This window comes from Ipomoea nil, unplaced genomic scaffold (genome assembly GCF_001879475.1).
Source record: "Ipomoea nil cultivar Tokyo-kokei standard unplaced genomic scaffold, Asagao_1.1 scaffold1619, whole genome shotgun sequence".
Taxonomy (NCBI): Eukaryota; Viridiplantae; Streptophyta; class Magnoliopsida; order Solanales; family Convolvulaceae; genus Ipomoea; species Ipomoea nil.
Window position 1 is genome coordinate 624,146 of NW_017618047.1, and position 15,235 is coordinate 639,380.

At 36.4% G+C, this 15,235-nt stretch overlaps 2 protein-coding genes across 2 annotated transcripts; both read left to right on the forward strand.

Annotated features, from left to right (window-relative positions):
* Positions 1-8,419: 8,419 nt before the first annotated feature.
* LOC109191334 (histidine-containing phosphotransfer protein 1-like) lies at positions 8,420-11,036 on the forward strand. Its single transcript, XM_019341949.1, has 6 exons — positions 8,420-8,760; positions 8,881-9,011; positions 9,120-9,188; positions 9,853-9,924; positions 10,159-10,231; positions 10,762-11,036. The coding sequence occupies exons 1-6, from the start codon at positions 8,698-8,700 to the stop codon at positions 10,810-10,812; spliced, it is 459 nt and encodes a 152-aa protein (XP_019197494.1). The 5' UTR covers positions 8,420-8,697; the 3' UTR covers positions 10,813-11,036.
* Positions 11,037-13,405: 2,369 nt separating this feature from the next.
* On the forward strand, positions 13,406-15,049 carry LOC109191331 (LRR receptor-like serine/threonine-protein kinase ERL1). The gene has a single exon (XM_019341945.1). It carries the CDS (start codon positions 13,624-13,626, stop codon positions 14,812-14,814), a length of 1,191 nt encoding a protein of 396 aa, XP_019197490.1. The 5' UTR covers positions 13,406-13,623; the 3' UTR covers positions 14,815-15,049.
* The last annotated feature ends 186 nt before the right edge of the window (positions 15,050-15,235 follow it).

Consider the following 15,235-nt stretch of genomic DNA (forward strand, 5'->3'; position numbering starts at 1 on the left):
GTCACGACCGGATGCTGTATGCTTATTACAGAGGTCACTCTATGGTCTTAAGCAGGCTCCTCGCGCATGGTTTAACAGGTTACATGCTTTCTTGGTGTCGGTTGGTTTTTCACCTTCAAAGACTGATGTCTCTTTATTCATATACACTCGTGACTCTGTATCTTTATATGTGCTTGTTTATGTAGATGATATCCTTGTTATGGGATCTGATGCTTCGCGTGTTACTCGGCTTCTGACTGACTTAGCCTCGGAGTTCAAGATTCGTGACATGGGTGCTCCGTCTTTTTTTCTGGGCATTGAGACGGTCTCTCGTGGTGATGGTTTGTTTCTTTCTCAGCAGCGATACATGCGAGATATCTTGAGCCGTGCAGGTATGGTGGACTGCAAGTCGTTGGCTACTCCGGTGCCTGTGACTCGACCCGTTTCTGAATCTGTGGTTCCTTATGCCGATCCCACGCAGTATCGCAGTCTTGCTGGGGCTCTGCAGTATCTTACTGTCACTCGCCCGGATTTATCTTTTGCTGTGAATCGGGTCTGTCAGCATATGCACTCCCCGACTACTGAGCATTGGGCAATGCTCAAACGTGTTCTGCGGTACGTTAAAGGCACTTTGCATTTTGGTCTGTTTATTCGCCCATCCTCCTCTGTTGCAGTGCATGCTTTTTCGGATTCGGACTGGGCTGGGGACCCCGCTGACAGAAAGTCTACTAGCGGCTTTGCGGTTTTTCTTGGTGACAATCTGATCTCTTGGTCTTGCCGGAAGCAACGTACGGTTGCTCGTTCGTCTACAGAGGCCGAGTACAAGGCACTAGCTGACGTGTCTGCTGAGGTCACCTGGTTGGTTTCTCTATTGCATGAACTTCGGTTGCCGTTGACAGCTCCTCCCACTCTCTGGTGTGATAATCTGGGTGCAACTTATCTCTGTTCCAACCCGGTGTTCCATGCTCGTACAAAACATGTGGAAATTGACTATCACTTTGTTCGTGACAAAGTGGCAAAGAAAGAGTTGCAGGTTAGCTTCATTTCTACTAAGGATCAGCTGGCTGACGTGTTCACTAAAGCTCTCCCTGGTCCGCGTTTCTCTACTCTGTGTGGCAAGCTCAATGTTGTAGCTAGTCCACCTTGTGCTTGAGGGGGAGTATTAGGACTCTATTATTATTAGTATTCGTTACCTATTGTTACTAGTATTAGTCTTGTATTAGGTTTGCTATTCACTACTATATATTCCTGGACAGACTTATTATTTGATTCATTCAGAAATATTATATCCTCATCAGAATTAGTCATTTCTTATATTCTTCATCGTTGTTATGTAATAGGCATTTATCACTTCTCAATAAGAATGTGTTTTCGGTTTTGCCAATTGTTGGTAATATTTAACTTAATTTACTCCTATTCTGCACTATGTTTTTAAATTTACGAATTAGAGTCACACTCATGTAACGAATTTAATCCAAAAATTCAAAAATTAAAATCGAATTTACAAATTTGGTTTTAGTTTTGCCAATTTTTGGTAAGATTAACTTAACTATAATTTAAGAATGGGAGAAGTGTCAAATAGGCTCATGAACTATTGTCAAGTGTTCAATTCCCACCATGAACTAAATTAAAGGCTAATTAACCACACTTACCTACTAAATTTGTTCAATTAATTTTTTGTGCAAGTAATTGATTTTTTTTTACAGGTCACCAATTCAATTATTAAAAAAATAATTTTAAAACTATTAAAAAAAAAAAAAAAGAATACAGCCACCGGCTGTCCTCGCCGGACAGCCGGTGGCTGCCATTTCAAAGACAGCCGTGGCTGTTCGGCGAGGACAGCCGGACAGCCACGACTGTTTAATATGAGGTCCAGATCTGGACCTCAAACGGCCTGGAACGAGGGCGGCGGCCATGGCCTTCCCCAAACAGCCATGGTCGTCTAAAAAAAAATTCAAAATTTTTTTTTTAGACGACCATGGCTGTTTGGGAACGGCCATGGCTGTCCATGGCCTGGAACGGGGGCGGCGACCATGGCCACCGCCCTCGTTCCAGGCCGTTTGAGGTCTAGATCTGGACCTCATATTAGACAGCCGTGGCTGTCCGGCTGTCCTCGCCAGACAGCCACGACTGTCTTTGAAATGGAAGCCACCGGCTGTCCGGCGAGGACAGCTGGTGGCGGTATTCTTTTTTTTTTATTTTTTTATTTTATTTTATTTTATTTATTTATTTATTTTAATAATTAAATAGGTAACTTGTTATTAACTTGTAAAAAAAAGCCGATTGAACAAATTTAACTCGTAGATGGACCTATTTGACACTTAATTTAGTTCGTGGTGGAAATTGAGCACTTCGCAGTAATAGATGGGCCTATTTGACACTTGTGCCTTTAAGAATTTAATCAATTTTAAGTTATATAACTTATTATATATATATATATATATATATATATATATATATATATATATATATATATATGTATATATATATATATATATATATATGTATATATATATATATATGTATGTATATATATATATATATATATATATATATATATATATATATATATATATATATATATATATATATGCAACAACGACTTGATGCTATTGATGGCGGGGGAGCGAGTACTTCATCATCACTTCCATCTCAAATCAATTGATTTTAATTATTGTTTGTTAATGTTGTTTAGACTTGAATTGACTATTATTAGTATGTATTAAGTGTGGAATGGTAATGTATTATTATGATGTTTAGAGTTGAATTGACGATTATGTTATGTATGAAATGTGGATTAGTAATGTATTATTATTTGAATTTAATTTAAAATTATGTTATCTTTTATTTTATTTTAAAATTAATAGTATTTTTTATATTAATATTTTTTGGAATCATAATTTTTAAAATAAATCAAAACTGCGACGGAATATAAGATTTGTGACGAAACATTTGTTGTAAACGATGTGATGGAATTACGACGGAAAACATTTCCGTTGCGAAATAGGCGACGGAAAAATGATATGGCGACGTGACGGAATATTCAGTTCAAAAATAACGATGGAATTGCGACCGAATTATTCCGTCGCAACATTTGGCGACGGAATCGCGACGGAATACTTCCGTCGTCATTTGGCGAAGGAAATATTCCGTCGCCAAATGTTGCGACGGAATTATTCCGTCGTCTATCAAAATACGACAACGTGATAGACGACGGAATAAATTCGTCGCCATTCCGTCGCGAAATGCTATTCGCGACAGAATTTTCCCGTCGCGATTCGCGATTTTTCTTGTAGTGAGATTTACATTAAGTATAATTAAACAATTTAATCAATTTTAATTTACATTCTTGTTTAGTTAAATTTATTCCTAGATCAGAGAACTATTTAGCACATACTCTAGCTACCTCAATTATATATTAGTCAGTCTACTGCTATGTATTGGGATTCAATCCCACCATCTACGATTTCACATTATTTTGAATAAATGCCACCTTGGCTCCTTTAAAAAAACAATTTAATCAATTTTAATTTATATAATTTATATATATAATTTTAAGAATATAGTTCCGATTTTACTAATTTTTGATAATATTTATATGCACTATTGTAATATTATTTCAATATGGTAATATTATGTATGGATTAAATTGGAAAAGATATATGTTATTAGAAGGAGAAATAAATATTATGAATATTTCTATTTAATTTACCTTAATTAACTCCTTCTAATTTCTCCCATTTCGTGGATACAAATAAAAATAATTTATTTATTGTAATATTCTCTGTTATTTACCTTAATTCACTCCTAATTTCTCCCATTTGGTGGATACAAAGAAAAATAATTATGAATATGGGTAGACGGGGTAGTATAATTATTAATTATATTTTCAAACCAATAAATAAATAAGAAAAAGAATAAATTAAGGTACGAATGAAAATTTATTACAGTTATTGACTACGTAATCTTGGATTATATTTTCAAACCAATAAATAAATAAATAAAGGAAAGAATAAATTAAGATACGTAATTTATATAATCTTGGTAATAAATGAGTCCATATTCTCATATGAACCTATTATCATAAAATAGTGTATAAGTGTATAACCAATTTAAGCAATCTAAATATTAACCATTTCATATATATATATATATATATATATATATATATATATATATATATATATATATATATGCTAGATAATAAATTACCGTGTATAAAAAAATATTAATATGAAAATATTATGCTACGATTTTTTTTAATGCTACTGACTCTATATTAAATTATTAATATTATGCTACAATTTAATGAACAAACTAATTTAATAAAATAGTATTTTGTAAGCAAATAATTAAAAACAAATTATAAGCCTTTACAAAATTTGAGTTAATCAATTAATCGATTAGAAATACAAACTTTGTTACGTTAATGGTTAACTTTTGAGTTTTGGAATGAATAAAAATGGCCTAATGCTTTTTTTTTTTTTTTAAACTTTTAGAATTTTGGAAACTTGCACTGGGGTATGCCATTTTTAATACAATATGTAATTAAAAATTGTAAAATAGAAATGTTAATTAATAAATATCTAAATAATTTATAATATTCAATTTTTTGTACCTAAAAAATTTCATTTTTCTTTATTGTCATCACGAGTCATTCCTTCACAATTATTTAAACTCTGTCATTTTATTTTTTTTAGAAAACGAGTCGTTGTGTAATCAGAATAATACACAAGCATTGTTGTTGCGATCAAATATATCATTCGATAATGCTCAGCCATCATTACAATCAACTATTGGTGCACCAGCAGTTAGACCAGTTACTCCCAAAGTGAATGGTAAATATAATTTTGTATCAAAATCCTTTCTAACTATTTTACTGAATCATTTTTAAATTTCCTCACTTCATATAAATAATTGCAGTGGCAGGTATTGAACCATTGTACGGTGGATTTATGATTTCCTCTCCAAAAGCACCTATTAATATGCCAACCAATGGTATTAAAACTATCGTTAACATTATTTGTAATAACCTTTACATTTTAGTATATACACATTTTGTTTTATTTGTTTTTACAAATTATTGATTTCTTACAATTAACATGTTCATGTTAATTATTATGCATTTATTTGTTTTTATTATTTTCAAAATTATTACAATTCAGAGACCCATTCATAGTTCTATCTAAGTAGAAGTTATTCTATGAGAATTATTTAAACAGTTATATTTTTTCGATTTTTTTTTGCAATAGTTAATGTTCATCAAAGTTTGTTTGAAGATAATCATGTGGCCACCAGAGGAAAACCATTGAGTGCAATCACAAATGGTATATGTTATATTCAAAATATCATTTTATTCTTCAATACCATACCAGGTAGTGCTGAGAAAACATTCGGTGTAAAGACAATAGTATTGGGCGGTGATTTTAGACAGATTATTCCCGTTATTCCAAAAGCAACGAGGCCAATGGTTGTGGGAGCCACTGTTAATTCTTCATACCTTTGGAGCAATTGCAAGGTATATTGAGGCTCACGACGAACTTTAGACTACAGAGCTTAGCTTCAGACGATTTTGTTAAATACACACTCCTGAATTTTTAAATAGTTTGAGATTGTCTAGACTTCCTAATAATTCATTTACAATAAAGGTTGGTGCACCTATTATGTTATTGTGGAACATAGACCACTCTCTTAGCATGGTATTTGCAACGGTACGCGCCCCATCGTCACAAGATTGGCAGATCATATTGTGGAAGCAATAATAGTTAATGGGACACATCAAGGAACCAAAGTTCTTATACCACGAATGTCTCTCACCCCTTCTGATACAAGATTGCCCTTCAAGTTCCAGCATAAACAATTCCCGTTGATACTAGCATATGCCATGACTATCAACAAAAGTCAGGGTCAAACACTAACTCATGTTGGCTTATTGTTGAAAATATCGGTTTTTAATCACGGTCAATAGTACGTGGCTTTTTCCCGAGTCACTTATCCTGATGGCCTAAAAGTTTTAGCTCTAGACGATAATGGACAAAATTCTATTACTACTACTAATGGCGTCTACAAATAGGTTTTCAACAATGTATAATTCAAAGCATTTATATTATGTATTCTTCTTACAAAATATGACAAAATTGTTAGATATTTACATATTACATATATATTCCGTGCAAATAATTTCTATACCTGAGTTACTACACAACAAGATAATAAGACCAATTAATACAAATTCGAAACATTGATATATAAACTGTTGGAAAAATTTGCTTAAAATGGCATATTAAGTGGCTATTTTGTGGTACAATTATCAGTGGGGTCCACTTCCAATTTGGGTCGGGTCAAAGTGGATTCGGGTTCTTCGTAGTGAGACGAAGAGATTGATATATTGTACGCTCAAAATGGATAATAGGTGAATGAGATATTGATTCTCAAAGTAGACCCATTTGAGTTAGGAAATGAAGGGAAATAGTGGACTTTGTCCCACATTGGTTTGGAAAGAATATTTGTCCCCTTTATATACAAGAGCTCTTTTAAAGCTTGTAGAATTGTATAGCATAGAGGCTCTCTCGCGCGGTGGGGGGTGAGGGGGGGGGGGGGTGTAAATCAAAATCCAACTAGAAGAAATTGAATCAAGCCCGAGCTCGCTTGCGCTGGCACTTGCGGGCTAAGTTATGCCAAACTTCGGTATCATTTTCCAATCGAAATAGTCACTTGGTGGCTCGGCCAAAACCGGGAGTAGTACTCTCGTGCTACAGAGAGCACGAGAGGTTGTGGTGCACCGAGAGCAAAACTCTCGTGCAACGGTCAGCAAAGGAGGTATACTCTCATGTTGCACCACAGTGGGTGGCTGTTACAGGTGTTACACAATTAGTTTTAATACCATAAAACCAATTTAATGGTCATGTTGAATGTTATCCCTCCAACATCCCTATATAAAGAGAGGTAGGACAGAAGCTTTTTACACAGCACAAAACCAAAGGAATTCCAGTACTGTTTTGCTTCAAAACTTCTGCTTCTAATCTCTTCTTTACCTAGCAGTGTTCTAAGTTTTGCTTTGTTTGCCGGGTTCTTTGTGTAGGTGCTTAAACAAAGAATCGTAGTACGTTTTATCCTGGGAAACCTAGGCTACAACGCTCCTAGCACTTGTGGGTAGAGCTGTCGAAACGGTCTCGCGGGGCGAGACGGGCCAAAAAACACCAAAGCCCGTCCTTGTAGCGGGACGGGCTAAAAAGCCCGCCTCTTAGCGGGCTTGGAATGCGGCCGGCCCGCCCCGCCATGCCAAAGCCCGCCAATCAATTTTTCACTGTGTTATTTTAAAAAAAAAATCAATGTACAATATCCTTAAAAAAAAAATCAATGTACAGACGTACAGTACATTAACACAGTAACACTACCTAGTATTGTATTCCTATAAATCTATAATCCTATAAGTTATAAGTTATAACACTCTAACACTATTACACAAACCAAAATAACATGTATTAAATACTAAATATATATGTATTAGCTGGTCGCGGGCTAAACTCGTGACCCGCCTGACCCGGCCCGCCTAGACCCGTGACCCAAGCGGGACGGGCTAAAAAGCCCGCCTCCTGGCGGATCAAAATTTGAAGAACCCGTCCCCTACCTACGGCGGTACGGGACAGGTCGACCCGGCGGGTAAAACCCATTTTTGACGGCTCTACTTGTGGGAGGTAGCAAATAAGGTTTTAAGGAAAAGAACTTTGTGTTCGAACTCGTGCTAAACCTATATCCAAACACTCCATCTTTTCCTTCCCAGATTTTTCTGTTTTCCCATACAATAATAATTTTTCTGTAGAATTATTATTTTGAGATTTTTCAACCATATTACCCAACATAAATTGTCTAAACTTTCAGTTCCAAATGCGTATATCTACATGTTCACTATTATTTAGGTAATTATTTCCTCAAATTAAAGCAATAATAACATCATAAAACTTAATAGATTAAACTAAAATCATCAATTGCCCTATATAATATTCACTGGTATAATTTACACTATTAAATATCCATGTAATTATTATTAATATATTATACAGAGTAACAAATCTATTCCGTGCATCGCACGTGCGCAAATACTAGTTGAATTAAAAATAACTTTAATAAAGCCTCGTTAACCGAACTAGACACATAAATGGAATGAATGAAGTATTATTCATGAGTACTCAATAAATAATGGGAAAACATCATTCTCAAGAGGGGGAAACCCAAAAACTCATAAACGACCAAGCACCCTAGTTGTATCCCGGGGAACTCGTCTGGAGACATTTGCACCCAGCTTATCAATCCGGATGATGTCGGTTACCACCTGCCACTTCCAGGCACCGCCTGATAACATTGCTAGAAACGGCGTGATGCCGCGTTGGCCAGCGAAGGGCCTCCACAATCCTCCTCGAATCACACTCTATTTCCAGTTTGGTAACTGCTTGAATTGCATGCATGTAATAAGTATTTATGTTATTACCCAAATGAGCGAAATCTCATTGAATGTCTGGAATTGTTGGAATTTGTAATAAGGTTGTCAATTATGGAAATTCAATTATAACCTTAATCGCACAACAATTACCCAAACATATCGAAATTCCTCTTCAACGCATACAAAAAAGGCCCTGCAAGTCAATCTGCAAAGACTGAAAAGAGAGTTTTTCAGTTTTAATTTCACCCTCTGCCAAATTGCCAAGTAGCAAATCCGCCATGGACGTTGTACCTCAGCTGCAGAAACAATTTGTGGACCTCATAGCTTCTCTGTATCATGAGGTCTTTGTAACAGTCCAAAAGATTTGGACTTTCTTTCGCTTTTATGATTCTTGTGGCTTGTGTTTCCCATTTCTTGGAGGATTCTGAGACTGGGTTTTTGTTTCTTGTGAAAAAAAATAGGGCTTTTTGGATGATCAGTTTCTGCAGCTTCAGAAACTGCAGGATGACAGAAACCCAGACTTCGTGGCTGAGGTGGTTTCACTTTTCATTGAAGATTCTGAGATGCTTATTAGCAATCTGGCCAAAGCTCTGTAAGATTTTCATTCATTTCTTTAAATTTTTGTATGGTTTGCTAGTCAAAAATGAAATCTTTTAAATGTTTGGGTATTTCATTTGTTTCCTTTTTCTCTATTGTATAGTCAGCAGCCAGTTGTAGACTATAACCAGGTTGAGGCCCATGTTCACCTGTTCAAGGGAAGAAGTTCCAGGTATCCTGATTGATTCATAGGCTATTTGTATCATGTAGCTGATGATTAGTTAGTTTTGTGTTTTATGGAATTTATGGATGCTAATAATGATTATATACTAGTGTATGAAAGGATTATGAATCAACTACTTGTTCTGCTTTGTGTGAAATGGATTTAATTTCCATCTATCTGACTCTTAATCGATGCTGTGTTTGGTAATGAAGTCAAGAGTTTTCGTTCGGGTGGCTGTTCTTGAATGGTTTTGTTGTTGTGGCTTGAATTTTAGTAAGAATTAACCTACTAAAGCTCGAATTCGCTTTAAGTTAGTGGTTTGTCTTAACCGTTAGCTCATGCTCTCTGCTTAAACCGCTAATGTTAGTGCTTTGAACTGTACTCAATAAATAGTTGGATTTGAACTTCTTGAAAGGGAGTAAGATTGTGAAAAGCTTTGGAAATTGGTTTATTTGGATTGAAGTAACTGTTTTTTGGGGTCTATTTTTGCAAAATCGTCAACTTTCCTAGGCAATTTTTACCAAACAAATTGGTTTCAAAGCTTGCTGTATACAACTATACACCCAATATGAGTTTAATAGACTGAGAAACATTGGAAATTGTTAACAGATAAAGCTTTGCCATCTTTATTGCCTAACATGTTAACTCAAAATCCTACTTTTTCGGTCTGCAGCATAGGTGCACAAAGAGTTAAGAATGTGTGTGTATCTTTCAGAAACTTTTGCAATGAGAAGAACCTTGATGGGTAAGTTTTGCTTAAGCTATTATTGCAACTAATCCTTCATCAATACACGTATTCTTTAGGGATATTAAAAAAGAACACGATGAACTGATGAAGAGATTTGGTTTCCTTCTGAATCTTATTATTGCATTTCATTCCCTATTTGGCACACTTCAAAAGAGGGAAAAGGGTATGACTAAAAAGAGATGTTGGTATTCAGAAGCTTTGATACTGAAATTACTAATATTTTCGGTGTAGGTGTGTGCAATGCCTGCAACTTGTGAAAAATGAATTCTTTGTTGTGAAGAACAAATTCGAAACTTTACTCAAGGTAAGTACTATATTCCATATATACCAAAATATTACTTTTCGATATTGTACGACTTCTACATGAATGGACATGGTGTTGTTTGCCAATGACCTTGTGATCTGGTGGCATGAAGCGACTCTCCCAATTGGGAGGTCATGGGTTTGAGCCCCAGTGGGGGCAGTATCGACTTTTTGTGCTTCAGTACGTTGAGAAAGTAGAACAGATACTACATTGTAACAGAGTCAATAGTACAGTTTGCGAGTCTAGTACTCGCCCTTTTCAGATTGAGAAAGTAGAACAGATACTACATTGTAACAGAGTCAATAGTACAATTTTCGAGTCTAGTACTCGCCTTTTCAACTGTTACATACTTACATTTGTTATTTTATGGACAAGGACACAACAAACAAAACCTAAAACTTTTGACAGTTGATTCACTACTTACCTTGGCTGTTTAAAATTCAAATACTTGTCTTGATTTCTGGGTGTAAACCAGTGTACAATATCGAAATTCTGTTATATTAACTGTAATTTTCTCTGTTTAAATGCAGCTCGAGCAGCAAATCTTGGCCGCTGGTGGGAAAATTCCTATTCTGCCATAAGTTCGTTACATTGACGTAAAGGCCTATCTGGGCATACTGGAGGGGGGATGTTACAAATAACTTTTATACTTCTGATAGAGGTATAAGGAATTGCTATAGAGGAAACAGGCGATAAACCGAATAAAACCTTCTTCTTCTTCCATATACTGTTATATCAGCTGATACATACTCTTTGCATTTTGAACTTGGTTGATATCATTGGCAGCTTACTTTATGGTTGATTATATGTGTTGGCTGTTTCTGTGATTTTGCATTTATGCAACTGTTGAGTTTATCTCATATAGGATTAGGAATATGAGTCTGTCTCATATAAGGAATAAAAGTGAAACGGTTTGAGTAGATCCATTGTACCGAGTAGATAGTTCTCAGTTGTTTTGCGTTGACCTCTTAAAGAAAATATTGAGAGAAGGAAAGAAAGAAAGAAAGAGTGAAATTATAGGAGGGGGTGGGAGGCATGGAGGCCACCGCCACCCCTATAAAATTGACAGTGGAAGAGGCAAAGGGGTCAGCGCAGTTGGATGAAAGAGACATCACAGCTAAGCTTTATAAATACACATACTCATATAGCAGTAAGTAGCTTATAGGAAAATAATTGAAATATGACGGTCCAAAATTTCCAGATTTGTTATCAAAAGTTAATTGCAGTAATGGAATGGTTAGGCCATGACATGTCCTGCAATGATGAGAAGATGCCACGGTTGTTGGGGTTAGTGCAACTCATTCTCTTATCTTCATGCATGCATTAATGCTTCAAAGTACAATTCATTACAACATATTCAACGCACATAAGAAAACACAATCAAGATGGTTCAATAGTTAATTTCATGAAAATTAACTCTCTGTGAGAACTATTATTGTAAACACAAATTCTGAATTATATATTAAAATTCAAAATTGAGTTACAAGTAGTATCAATAATACAGTGCGGGTATAAGATCTCTGAATGGTTATTTGATTCTTCAATTGATGTCTTGAACACTCTACTGAAGCTAAGGGCCAATTCTTCAATTGATGTTTTGAACACTCTACTGAAGGGAGTGGCTTGATCTTCAATGGAGGGTTGGATATATGGTTGGAAGGGAATTTTAGAACGGTTTTATTTTAAAGAAGAAAACGATGGAAGGGAGTGACTTAATCTTCAATAGAGGGTTGGGTATATATGGTTGGAAGGGATTTTAGAAGAGTTTTATTTTAAAGAACAAGCTCGGACGATTGAAGGGAGTGACTTAATCTTCAATGGAGGGTTGGATATATGGTTGGAAGGGGATTTTAGAAGAGTTTTATAATTTTAAATAACAAGCTGGGACGACCGAAGGTAGTGACTTAATCTTCAATGGAGGGTTGGATATATGGTTAGAAGAGGCTTTTAGAAGGGTTTTATTTTAAAGAACAAGCCGGGACGATTAAAGGGAGTGGCTTAATCTTCAATGGAGGGTTAGATATATGGTTGGAAGGGGATTTTAGAAGGGTTTTATTTTCATGGAGGGTTGGATATATGGTTGGAAGGGGATTTTAGAAGGGTTTTATTTTCACAAGAACAAGTTGGGATGTCGTATATTAATTTTATTTTTTTTAAAAAAAAAAATATACGAGCATTTGGGAGAATGTAAATCAAGACCGACTCAAAATTCAAACATAGATCTCTTCTCTTAAATATATTGCCTCTTGAACCATTGAGCTAAGCCGTATAAGTTAAAGAATGACATTATCAAATCTATTATTGCTTGCTTGTGCCTTGTACGATACCTACTTCCAACTAAACCACCCATTATAATAACATGTAAAATGGCTAGGTAATATTTGATGTTGATGTTAAGAATCAAATGATAGTGATGAATAAGAATCTAATTGAGCAGGCCCCCAACACACATGAATGCATGCCAATCTGATCTCGTTCCTTGAGTTGTGATCACATATTATTTCTATTTCTTAATTGTTAATTAGTTTTTAGAAATAGAAATAATATTTATTTTCTTTTTCAAGACTCAATTTACTATCCGAGTATCAACTGAGCTGCATGCCTAATAGATGGATAATCATTTTCCTTTTCAAGGCTAAATGAGCAAATAGTAGCCATAATAATAATACATGTACTCCCTCTGTCCCATTTTATCTGTCTCACTTACTATTCATTGGTCAAACCAACTTTTTATTCTTTGTTTATTTTTACTTATTTTTAAATTTAATTTTTTTACGTTTAATAATATTTTTATTTTAATTTCTAAATATATACTCCGTATATTTTATATACAAATATTAAATTTAATATTATAACAAATTGAATTAAAAATAACTTTAATAAAGCCTTATTAACCGAATCAGACATATCAAATGAGATGAATATTCATGAGTATTCAATAAATAATGGGAAAACATCATTCCCAATTTTTATTTAATTAGTTTTTTCTTCCTCTAATCTAATAAACAAGGCACGCTTTTCATTTCTCCAACTCCTAAGCATAAAGACAAAAAGGTTACATGGTCATCTTCCTCAAAACTCGAGCCTGCTTATCTGTCACCTAAACACCCAGCTTCGGACATCCACGTAGGCTCGGACAACCGTTTATCCCTCGAACTCCACAATATTACGTACATAATTTTTCATTAAAAAAAACGAAGCAAAACATAAAATCTGTGTCCTCTCCTCCACCTAAAAGCGTAACACACTGACACAACATAGTAGCAGCGCCACCAGTTATTGCCCTTTCCAAAATCTTCACTTCTCTCCCAGAAGAAAGAAAGAAATCTGGGAAAAAAAAAAAGCTTTCTTTTCTTCATCTTCTGCTCTTTTCTTGAAAAATCGGGTACACAATGCTTAGATTGTTCTTCTTCCTTGTTCTTCAGTGTAGGTTCTTTGCAGTTTTTGCGATTCTTGACCCTGTGGATTTCTTGGCTTTACAAGCTGTTCGGAAAAGCTTGGATGATTTGCCGGGGTCCAACTATTTTGGTTCCTGGGATTTTACTTCTGATCCCTGTGGCTTCGCCGGAGTTTTTTGCGATGGGGATAAGGTGGTGGCGTTGAATCTGGGTGATCCTAGAGCTGGGTCGCCGGGATTGACTGGCCGGATTGATCCGGCGATTGGGAAGCTTTCTGGGCTGGCTGAGTTTAGCGTTGTTCCGGGGAGGATAACCGGTGCATTGCCGGAAATCTTGTCGGAGTTGGAGAATCTCAGGTTTCTTGGAATCAGCCGGAACTTTCTCTCCGGCTGGATTCCGTCGGGGCTTGGTAAGCTCCGGGGGTTGCAAACGCTGGATCTCAGTTACAATCAATTCTCCGGGAGTATCCCTCCGGCCATCGGAGCGTTGCCGGCATTGTCCAACGTTATTCTCTGCCATAACCGTCTCTCCGGTTCGGTTCCCCGGTTCGTCTCCCAAACTCTAACCCGAGTTGACCTCAAGCACAACGCCCTCTCCGGCCGGCTCCCGGCCAACGCCTTCCCCGAGTCAGTCCAGTACCTCTCGCTGTCATGGAACCGGCTGACCGGCCCGGTTGACCAGATCTTAACCCGGCTAAACCGGCTGAACTATCTCGACCTGAGCTTAAACCTCTTCACCGGCGGCATTCCGGGAAACATCTTCAACTTCCCCATCACAAATCTCCAACTCCAAAGAAACCAATTTTCCGGCCCCATTAAACCCATCAATCAGGTCACCATCCCCACCGTCGATCTCAGCTTCAACCGTCTCTACGGCGAAATATCTCCGCTCCTCTCCACCGTGCAGAATCTTTACCTCAACAACAATCAGTTCACCGGCCAGGTCCCGAGAACCATCGTGGACCGGCTACTCTCTGCCAGTATTCAGATTCTATACTTACAGCACAACTATCTCACCGGAATCTCCATCAACCCGGCGGCGGCGATTCCGGTGAGCAGCTCACTGTGTTTGCAGTATAATTGTATGGTGCCGCCGGTTCAGAGCCCCTGCCCGTTGCGAGCCGGGCAGCAAAAGACGAGGCCCACACAACAATGCATCGGCTGGAAGGGTAAAACAGGGAATTGACAGCTGCATCAAGGGCAAAAAGGGAATTTCGCCTATATTATAGGGTCGGGGTGCAAGAGTCTGGAGCTAGGGAATTTTACCTTTGTGGACGAGGAATAGTATTTTCATTATTATTATTATTATTGATTTTTTTTTCAAGATGATATTTATTTATTAAATTTTGTAAAATTATGTCATAAACAAAAATGTGCATAAATTGATTATGGATTTTTTAAGGGAAGTTTCTGTCTTTTTTTTAGTTTTATATATTTTCACAAGGAAGGAGATGAAGTACGATTTGTAATAATGAAAGAAGTCAGAGAACATGGTTGGTAGGCAGTACTGTTAATACGCCGTTGCTAATGTCTGTGACCATCTACAATAATGCATCTTGTTTGGCCATAGCGCTCCTAAACACCCCCACCTTGGTGTCGGGATAACG

Excerpts from the sequence above, each read along its gene's own strand:
- LOC109191334 (XM_019341949.1), top strand. The coding sequence starts at position 8,698 with ATGGACGTTGTACCTCAGCTGCAGAAACAATTTGTGGACCTCATAGCT. Across the intron at positions 9,012-9,119 it reads AGCAATCTGGCCAAAGCTCT|TCAGCAGCCAGTTGTAGACT; the intron begins GTAAGATTTTCA and ends TCTATTGTATAG. Across the intron at positions 9,925-10,158 it reads AATGAGAAGAACCTTGATGG|GTGTGTGCAATGCCTGCAAC; the intron begins GTAAGTTTTGCT and ends TTTTCGGTGTAG.
- LOC109191331 (XM_019341945.1), top strand. The coding sequence starts at position 13,624 with ATGCTTAGATTGTTCTTCTTCCTTGTTCTTCAGTGTAGGTTCTTTGCA.